The following is a 9751-nucleotide window of genomic DNA, read 5'->3' as shown; positions in this document are numbered from 1 at the left end:
CATTATGGTTTTGAGATGAAGAGAGAAGATAAATATTTCCTTTTTGGGAATAATTAATTCAGTTCCAACTTCATACAAGAGCAACTAAGAGTGATGGGCCAAATGTTAAATAATAGGCAAACATTCACAATATGTTAATGATAATATACCTAATATAGTATTGTGAATCTAAATCTTTAAAACTATCAAATAATACACATAATTAATTAATTAATTGCGTGCCAAAAATGCAATGCCTAAGAGTATTTTCTAGTAAATGTTTTCTAATTCCAATAATTTACTTTTTGCCAAACAGTTGTTTATAAATTACTACCACTATTTTTTTGCTCATCAATTACTACTATTTCTGGTCGATTAAAATTTGAATAGCCCCTAGTTTGTACAAACATGAATGTGCCACATCTAGCTTATATAAGGGTCGTGGTCTAATGTGTTGAGGCATCAAAAAATAGAGTAGGAAGCACACACGTAGATAGCTCTCTAGTCCAATGCAGCTTGCAATGGTTTCCAGTTTGCAGCCATGGGTTCTCCTCCTCATCTTCCCCCTACTCTCTTTGGTGCTTAGCCCGGCAGCACTTGCGGCAGTGTTCAACGATAACTTCGTGGCAGTAGGGGGTACAGATAGTAATCACCTAGTTGATCAGGGGACAGCAGTTCGTCTCGTCTTGGACAAGAGCTCCGGTACATATCATCTTTTCCCCCCCAACTATCTATTGTATTTGATTGATTGAATTGGACAAAAAAAATTAAATTTGATTGAAATTGACCCAAAATTTGTTTCTTTGCGATGCAGGGGCTGGATTTAGTTCCAAGGAGGCATATGGTTCAGGGTTCTTCCACATGAGGATCAAGACACCGCCCGGGTACAGTGCCGGAGTCGTAACGGCCTTCTATGTGAGTATTCCAACATGTGGTTTCTACATGTTGCATATGTTATGTGCTAGCCATTTCCTTTAGTTTAATGATGAATACTAGAAGTCAGATATAAATTTATTCGTGCACGTACGTCTAGCTCACGACGGAACCCGAGCAAGGTGACCACGACGAGGTGGATTTGGAGTTCCTGGGCAACGTGGACGGCAAGCCGGTCATTCTCCAGACCAACATCTTCCTAAACGGCAAAGGCGACAGGGAGCAGAGGTACGAGCTTTGGTTCGACGCGGGAGCCGATTTCCATGACTACAAGATACTCTGGAACCCCTACCAGCTCGTGTAAGTCCGTCAATCATCCCCTAGCTAGTCCCTAACTTTGCCATGTGCTGGTGGATCAATGATATATCACGTGTACCCCAATTGATCGCAGGGTGTTCGTCGATGACACGCCGATACGGGTGCTGAAGAACCTCGCGCCCAGCCAGTTCCCGGTGAGGCCGTTCAAGATCCGGGCGAGCATCTGGGACGGCTCCGACTGGGCGACGGACAATGGCAAATACAGGGTCGACTATAACCGTGCGCCGTTCATCACCGTGTTGCAGGATTTCGACGTCGATGGCTGCCCCGCCACCGGAGGCGCGCCGTGTGGCTCGCCGAGCCTGTCGTGGAACACGATCCAGAGCCTGACGCCCGCGCAGTGGGAGGCGTACAAGGACGCCAAGAGCAAGCACATGACCTATGACTACTGTACCAATAAGGACAGGGCGTACGCCCAGCTGCCGGGAGAGTGCAACAACAACTAATTAGCATTTGTTCTGGTTTCAGATTAGATACACTACTAGTCACCGACCCTTGCTACAGCACGGGCTAGCAATTTCAATAATTAGATGATTTTTTTTTCTTGTAAGAAACTGATAATTAGGAATACTGGAAACCTCAAGGCCCTCTTCAGAATAAAAGTTTTTATATGTAAAATGGTGGATGCAATAGGAAATTTCTTTTCACCAAAGGAGCATCACATCCTACAAATTGTTTTCTCTAAGATCGTGGATATTATTTCTATTTTTCTCTCTTCTCTCTTTCTCCAGGCAGCACAAACTTTTGAAGTTCATGTGTTTTCTCATGCAAAATTTAAGCATTTCTTTGAAAGCACGCATGTGTTTATTATTCTTGTAGTGTTGTACATATAACTATATATATTTGGAAAATATATACATTCAGAAAATGATTTTAGTTGTCATCTACAAACTTATAAGTTATGGAAATTTTGGCATGCCATTCAACATGAAACGTACCATAATTTGCTAGTAATCGTTTAATTTCTCCACTACTTGCTTTCATGCTCATATATAAAATGGCTATCTCAAATTTAATATTGTTATGTTTTGTACAGAAGCCATCATAATAAATGGCATGAAAAAATACCAACCAAATTTTCTTTGATACATGTTGGCATATTGACATAATTTTTGTCATAATGGTTGTGTGAATAACTTTACTATGGCTGTAGAAATGAGATTGACATTTAGAATTGCGAAAATAATACATGCAGAAATCAATTAGTTTAAAGATCCTACATTACATGTTGCTTCATTTATGTTTAGATAAACTCTAAATTCTAGGAGTATTTACATAGGCACAACCTAAGCACACCAGTTCAGATAGCAACCATCCTGACTATGGACGAATGCATCCATTAATTCTATCATGGACTTCTGTTTGCTCAATGCAAAATTAAAAACATCGGATTAAGCTATGTAAATGATGCACAAACGTAAGACTGGACGGGCCAAGAACTGGAGTACCATGGCCATCCCACATCCTAGTCGTCAGTCATGGTGATCAATAGGTAGCTTGTATATGTCCAGATGGAAGTCGTTACAGCTAAGTCTGTGGATCCACGCATCTATGTCTAGAGGCAGGGGCGTTGAGAGCTGGGCAGACAGCGCATACTTTTTTTTTGAGATCATGTATGACTGTTGTTTTTAGAAAAGATCATGTTTCACTGTTTTTTTTTGGAACACACACCACCGCTAGAATAAAGGGAGAGAGGGAGTGCTTACATCCACTTGGACAGCGCGTAAAGGTTTTTTTAGATCATGTCCCGCTGTTTTTTTAGAAAAATCATGTTTCACTATTTTCTGGAACACACACCATCGCTAGAATAAAGGGAGAGATAGTGCTTACATCCACTTGGACTCTCCAGCATGTACAAGAATAGAGCAGCTTGTGGATATCACGTACAGCAGTTTTTTTTAAAAGATCACGTACAATTATTTTTTAGAAAGGTCACGTTCCACTGTTTTTATTATAGACATGTACCAACCCTGGAATAGAGGGACGTACCATCCCTGGAATAAAAGGAGAGACAGTGCTTAAAAATTCTTGGACTCCCCAACACGTATGAAAATAAAACTCTTTGTCTATCATCAGATATTAACCACATGATTATTATCTAACGACTACTATTACATGTTTTCTAGGACTTACAACTTCCACCTATCTTCTCCAAAATCATAAAGTTAGTAAATCTTATTAATAAGAGCATAAAGACTTTCATTCTAGAAATTTCTTTAAAATCCAAAAAGCCTTTTCTATTTATTCATTTTAATTTCATCATTAAATAGAAACCCTTTTGGATTATTTTTTCATTGTATTGAAAGAATTTTCAAATTTTAAACAAGAAATTAATTAGAAAAAATTAGTTCTATAATTGCAAGTTAGAAAAAGAAGTTCCAACTCTTTCAAGCAGGATTAACGTGGGGCCTCGAAAGGTGCTTCCAATTAGTAAAAATATATACTAGAAGGGTTGGGCGCACTTTGTTGCGTCGTTGTTATTGTTAGGATTCTTAAAAAAATACTCACTTTGTTTCAAAATATAAGGTGTATTATTTTTTTGAAAAGTTAAATCTCTTTAACTTTGATCAAAATTGTAGAGAAATATATGAAAAATCTATAATATCAAATCGGTGTTATTAGATTCATCATGAAATGAATTTCCATATTATTATTTTGGTTTAATATCATGGATGTCGATATTTTTGGCTCTGAACTTGGTCAAAGTTAATGAAATTTGACATTCCAAGAAACTAATAACCCTTATATATTGGAACTGATGAAATATTTAGTTTGGCAGATGAGGGAGATGATGCGGTGTGTTTTATGTTTATTTATAATGTGGATATTTTGTGGGCTTTCGCGGTGTGATTCTATATTATCCGCTAATCAACCCATATTTATATGGGAAATTTTTTGCATATGTGGCTGCATGTACTATATTGGTGCTATAGTATCACATGGTGACACTTCTTTTTTCTAGGTGGTGGAAGAGTGCACAGGGTTGATATGTTTTTATAGGTCCGTTGCTGCTGACTGATTTGAAAAAACATTGGCCCGATAAAAATCATAAACCAAATCCAAAATTGAATGCCTCAAACGAATGAAAGAGCTTCAAAATGAGGGAACAAGGTGATTAAAATAATTAAATGAGAGAGCTCCTTGAGAAATTGTCGACCCAGTCAAAATCAGTTGAGCTAGTTAAGACCTTAATTAATATTGAGACCTTAAAAATTAGGAAGCATAGTGTATAGTATAAAATAATTAAATGAGAGAGCTTTGAGAAATTGTTGACTCAGTAAAAATCGGGTGAACCAATTGCAATTGAAGAGATCAATTGATTGTAAGGCCTTAAAAACTAGGAAACTTAGTATTATAGAGGATAAGTCATATATAAGATATAAGAAGGAAACTATCAACTCTCTGTTATCACTAAGAAACAGATGACCCAATTTTATTTTATACTCCCAGCAAGGAAGAAGAAACATTTCCCAGTGATCCAAATCTAAACTATAATCTATAAAAGTAAGAGAGACGGGGATCCAAACAATTTTACCCGTCCAGATGTTATTATCCTGTCACTTTGATGTTTAGCACTAAATGTGTTTTGTGCTAAACACATTTCTAAATCTAAACTAGCATATATAAAAGCACAAAGGGCGGAGACGGAACTATCTTGGCTTCCCTTGATCCGCGTCGCTTCTGCAACATTGAGCATTAAACGCATTTAGCGCTAATCCGCACCGTCCAACGATTGCATCTAACAACCAATCTTCGCCCAATATCTAGTGGAATACAATATATGCGAGAAATTACACATGTGTGCCACTGCTTAGTCCCGCTCACACTTCCTCTCTCCGCTCTCTTGGATTTCTGTACTTCTCCTCCCAAGTGCACAGTGCTATGGTTCGCTGCCCACATCTAAAATGTTTCGCCGTCGCTACCTCCGCACATCTCTGGTCGTGGCCACAACACCCGGTGTCGTATTCCTCGGCCCTTGATGATGCCCGCCGCGTCCATGTTGTTCGTCTCATGTTGGTATATCAAGTCATAATCACCTAGATTTTTGTGCATGTTTTGCTATGTCCTTCTGCGAGCCAGAGCCTGCTCGGGCCGACTCATGTCAGTCTTAGTTGTCAAGACCAAGGGGACCTTCGGCATGATTTGGATAGCAATGATATACACAACTTATAAGTCTTGGAAGCAAGTGGTTTTGTAAAATGGTCACCGAAGATGAGATGTGGTAAAAGCTAAGTGATTGGAGTACCTACATTCGAAAACACTCTTCCAGATGGAGAGCAAGCCGAGTTACCCCCTGTTTAAAAGTTTTGGGCGAAAGCTAAAGCATGAACTTCAGTGGTGGTACATTAGGGTCATTTAAAAAAAAGGTGGTACATTTGGGGTAAATAGTTGTATACCAAAAGGCCCAAAACCCAGTTATAGGAGAATGTATGGTTGGGTGTCACACAACTAAGGCCATGTACACTGCAAGGTGCCTAGAGAGGTGTTTGAAAAAATTACAAGCATACAATATTGCTAGGTGTCACACCTCCGGCCATTGAACATTCACTTCAGGACCGTGCTAATTGGCCCCAAACTACTCGAATGGAACAATCTCCAAGCTAGGTCAGCTAGCCGGCCTCAACTTCAACGAAAACATGAAAGTCCTAGAACTTGCGCTTAATGTTCAGTTTGATGCTAGAACTTTAAAAATACGGAGTTGCAGTCACATAACTTGACTCAAGCGTGCACATATGATCATAAAATACATTTCAGGCGTATCCGTACATATGGGCCCACCTGTCAGGGACTGATGATGCTACTCGACGCGTCTTTGCACAAAACACCCTTATATTTTTTTATTCTCAGAAAAAAGGACCACCGCGACGCTTTTTTGCACTAAGCATGCTCGCATTTTTTCATTTGCAGCGCCTAAAGAACGGGATGCCAAGTATCAAACACACAACCTGCAAAAATTAACGCCTAAAAACGGGACGCCAAATATCAAACACACAACCTGCATGGCTGCATTTGTCATGCTAGTCAGCCAAGCCAATCCACCCATCAGGTTCTCTTATATATGAAAGATAACAAGTTTAAATGTATTGAGGCCGTCAGGTCTCCAACCCAAGACAACACGCGAGTACAGACCTGCCCACTACCACATTGACATGCAACTTTAAAAGGGATAACTTTTTTTTAGATTACAAAAAGGAATAACGAGTGTTAATCTCATGTCAAGAAAAATATAGTCTTAATCTACTAGAACAAACACGCTCGTGGAGTTGAAAGCCCAGTTTGCATCTATTTATTTTTGTAAGAATTACGTAAAAATAACCTTTAAATATTCATGTTATACATATTTACATGCAAACGAAATAACCTACTTTAAAAATTGTTCATGTATTATTTTAAAATACTCATATATTTAAAATAATATTTATGAATTATAGAAATGTTTTTATAACTAAAAATATTCAAAAACAAAAATTTAAATTGTTTATATGAATACTCAATCGTATCTAAAATTTAAATTATATAATTTCTTCAATAAAAGCCTTGCGTAAACATTATGCAGACGTTAATATTCATAAAAATTTAGTAAATGTTTGTATTCATAATTTTCTATAATTTATATATAAACCATGAGTGTATAATTTTGTATGGATTCATTAACTATATTTATTTCATAAGCATTTTCAATGTACATATTAACTAATTATGTTTTATATAATACAGAGGTTTATATTTAAAAAAATTTATTTACTAATGATCTTTGTATTTACACTATTTTTTAACACACAAGTATGTGAACACAATTTTATTACTTACGTTTTACTAATATCATTAAAAAATTACTTACGTTTTCCTTAATATTTTTTATATAATACACAAGTTTAAATTTACTAATCATTGTCAATATGTATATTATTTATAACACTCAATTTGGACATAACTTTTTTACTTACGTTTGCAAATAATTTTTTTGAAAATGGCGCGTGCAAACTGGGCTGCAGTATCTGCAGCCCATTTAAGCTTGACATGCATTACTGTTCATACATCTAAATTTGTTATCCTTGGTAGACACGAGCTCAGCATGGGGTGGAGTGGCTGTAATGGCTGAATGGCTGAACATGGCGTGTTTTCGAGACATGACGTCCTTTTTGGCGTTAATTTTCTCAGTGTACCGTGGTTAGTTTTTCTGCAAATAAGTAATACAAGGAGGTTTAGTGAAAAAATGCGTTATGGCGCTCGGTCTTTTCAGCGAATAAAAAAAACAAGCGTGTTTTGTGCAAATATGCGTTGGCTGAGCGCCATCAGTCATTGATAGGTGGGCCCATACGTATGGATACACCCGCAACATATCTTTTGGACCGTATGTGCACGCTTGAGTCAAGTTAAGTGACTGCAATTTCAGATTTAAAAAGTTTTAGCACCAAACTGAACATTAAGCACAAGTTCTATGATTACCGATGATATTACCTCTTTATAATTCAATTCCAACTTCATACAAGAGCAATTAAGAGGGATGGTCCAGATATTAAAATTATAGGCAGCAATTCATAATAAATCAATGATAATATGCCAAATATAACAAAGAAATCTTATTGGGAATTTACAAGTGCATGCAAAATAATTGTGAAACTATCAAAAAATGCATATCATTAATTTATTGCGTGCCAAAAATGCAATGTTCGAGAATATGCTAATTTTAGCAAAAAAGGATCCTATAAGATACGTCTATTACTTTCTAGTGTGTGGCAATTAACCGTTTTAAATGCCCGGTAATTTGCATTTTTGCCGAGTATTTATTTACTACCATTTTTAGTCGATTAATAATTTCAAAATAGCGTACAAATATGCATCCATGGCGTGACGGTGGCACATCTACCCTTATATAAGGGTCATGGCGTGAGTGAAGCATTGTGAGAAGGAGCTCAGAACCTGGTTAAGCAGGAAGCACGCACGTAGGTAGATCGATCTGTTGTCCAGTGCAGCTAACAATGGCTTCCAGTTTGCAGCCATGGCTTCTCCTCCTCATCCTCCCCCTCCTCTCTTTGGTGCTTAGCCCGGCAGCGCCTGCGGCGGTGTTCAACGACAACTTCGTGGCGGTAGGGGGTACAGATGCTAATCACCTAGTTAATCAGGGGACATCAGTTCGCCTCGTCTTGGATAGGAGCTCCGGTAAGTATCATCTTTTTCTCCTACGCATTGACAATCAGGAGATTATGCTAATCATGTTGTTTTAAGTAGACTAAATTAAGTGGCCCAAAAATAAATTGCGATGTACGGAAAAGTTCATGCAGTTCGATTGAATTTGACCCAAAATTAAATTGCGATGTATGGAAAAGTTGATGCAATTTGATTGAATTTGACCCAAAATTTGTTTGTTTGCGTTGGATGCAGGGGCTGGATTTAGTTCCAAGGTGGCGTACGGTTCAGGGTGGATCCAAATGAGGATCAAGATACCCGCCGGGTACATTGCAGGGGTTGTAACGGCCTTCTATGTGAGTGTTGCGACATTTTGTATAGCCATTTCATTCCGTTTGATGAAAACTAGAACTGAGATGTACTATACGTATCTTGTAGCTCACGTCGGAGCCCGAGTACGGTGACCACGACGAGGTGGATTTCGAGTTCTTGGGCAACGTGGAGGGAAAGCCGGTCGCTCTCCAGACCAACATCTTTCTGAACGGCAAAGGCGAGAGGGAGCAGAAGTTCGACCTTTGGTTCGACCCGGGTGCCGATTTCCATGACTACAAGATACTCTGGAACCCCTACCAGCTCGTGTAACTCCATCAATCATCCCCTAGCTACTCCTCAAATCTGCTCTTGCGGATCAATGCATATATCTGTATATATATCATGTGCACCTTGATTGATCGCAGGATGTTCGTCGACGACACGCCCATACGGGTGCTCAAGAACCTCATGCCCGGCCAGTTCCTGGTGAGGCCGATGAAGATCCGGGGGAGCCTCTGGGACGGCTCCGACTGGGCGACGGACAATGGCAAATACAGGGTCGACTATAACCGTGCGCCGTTCATCGCCGTGTTACAGGGTTTTGACGTCTATGGCTGCCCCGCCACCGGAGGCGCGCCCTGTGGCTCACTGAGCCTGTCGTGGAACGCGATCCGGAGCCTGACCCCCGCGCAGGAGGCGGCGTACAAGAACGCCAAGAGCAAGTACATGACCTACGACTATTGTACCGATAAGTCTAGGCCCAACTTCCATCTACCGGGGGAGTGCAACAATAACTAATTACTTTTCTGGCTTAGGATTATTAGATAAACAAGGAAGGTATCAACTCTCTGTTATTACGAAAAGAAGGTCTGAATTCATAAGAAAGAAGAAATTTTCTTTTTGTGGGAAAGAGGAAAACATAAGAAAGAAGAAAAAAAATTGCGGGAAAGAGGAAAACATTTGGTAGTGATCCCAATCTAAATGTAAACTTATAGTAATAAATTTTATATAAGTTTCAGCTTATTTGTTCGTTCTCCCACGTACGACCGGCTTTCCAGGCGTACGCTGTGCCCGTCAA

At 39.0% G+C, this 9751-nt stretch overlaps 2 protein-coding genes across 2 annotated transcripts; both read left to right on the top strand.

Moving 5' to 3' along the window:
* The first annotated feature begins 500 nt into the window (after positions 1-500).
* On the top strand, positions 501-1676 carry LOC119280852 (xyloglucan endotransglucosylase/hydrolase protein 3-like). The gene is made up of 4 exons (XM_037561558.1): positions 501-681; positions 794-894; positions 1013-1212; positions 1304-1676. Exons 1-4 carry the CDS (start codon positions 501-503, stop codon positions 1674-1676), a joined length of 855 nt encoding a protein of 284 aa, XP_037417455.1.
* Positions 1677-8124: 6448 nt separating this feature from the next.
* Positions 8125-9638, top strand: LOC119280851 (putative xyloglucan endotransglucosylase/hydrolase protein 1). The gene is made up of 4 exons (XM_037561557.1): positions 8125-8394; positions 8617-8717; positions 8800-8999; positions 9099-9638. The coding sequence occupies exons 1-4, from the start codon at positions 8214-8216 to the stop codon at positions 9469-9471; spliced, it is 855 nt and encodes a 284-aa protein (XP_037417454.1). The 5' UTR covers positions 8125-8213; the 3' UTR covers positions 9472-9638.
* The last annotated feature ends 113 nt before the right edge of the window (positions 9639-9751 follow it).

Source organism: Triticum dicoccoides, chromosome 3B (genome assembly GCF_002162155.2).
Source record: "Triticum dicoccoides isolate Atlit2015 ecotype Zavitan chromosome 3B, WEW_v2.0, whole genome shotgun sequence".
In the NCBI taxonomy this organism is placed as follows: Eukaryota; Viridiplantae; Streptophyta; class Magnoliopsida; order Poales; family Poaceae; genus Triticum; species Triticum dicoccoides.
Note: the sequence above shows the minus strand (reverse complement) of the source record. Positions and strands in the feature narration are given on the sequence as shown.

Bases quoted from the DNA above. Each gene is read 5' to 3' on its own strand.
- LOC119280852 (XM_037561558.1), top strand. From the start codon at position 501: ATGGTTTCCAGTTTGCAGCCATGGGTTCTCCTCCTCATCTTCCCCCTA. The intron at 682-793 runs GTACATATCATC...TTTGCGATGCAG, and splicing joins CGTCTTGGACAAGAGCTCCG to GGGCTGGATTTAGTTCCAAG. The intron at 895-1,012 runs GTGAGTATTCCA...ACGTACGTCTAG, and splicing joins GAGTCGTAACGGCCTTCTAT to CTCACGACGGAACCCGAGCA.
- LOC119280851 (XM_037561557.1), top strand. From the start codon at position 8,214: ATGGCTTCCAGTTTGCAGCCATGGCTTCTCCTCCTCATCCTCCCCCTC. The intron at 8,395-8,616 runs GTAAGTATCATC...CGTTGGATGCAG, and splicing joins CGTCTTGGATAGGAGCTCCG to GGGCTGGATTTAGTTCCAAG. The intron at 9,000-9,098 runs GTAACTCCATCA...GATTGATCGCAG, and splicing joins TGGAACCCCTACCAGCTCGT to GATGTTCGTCGACGACACGC.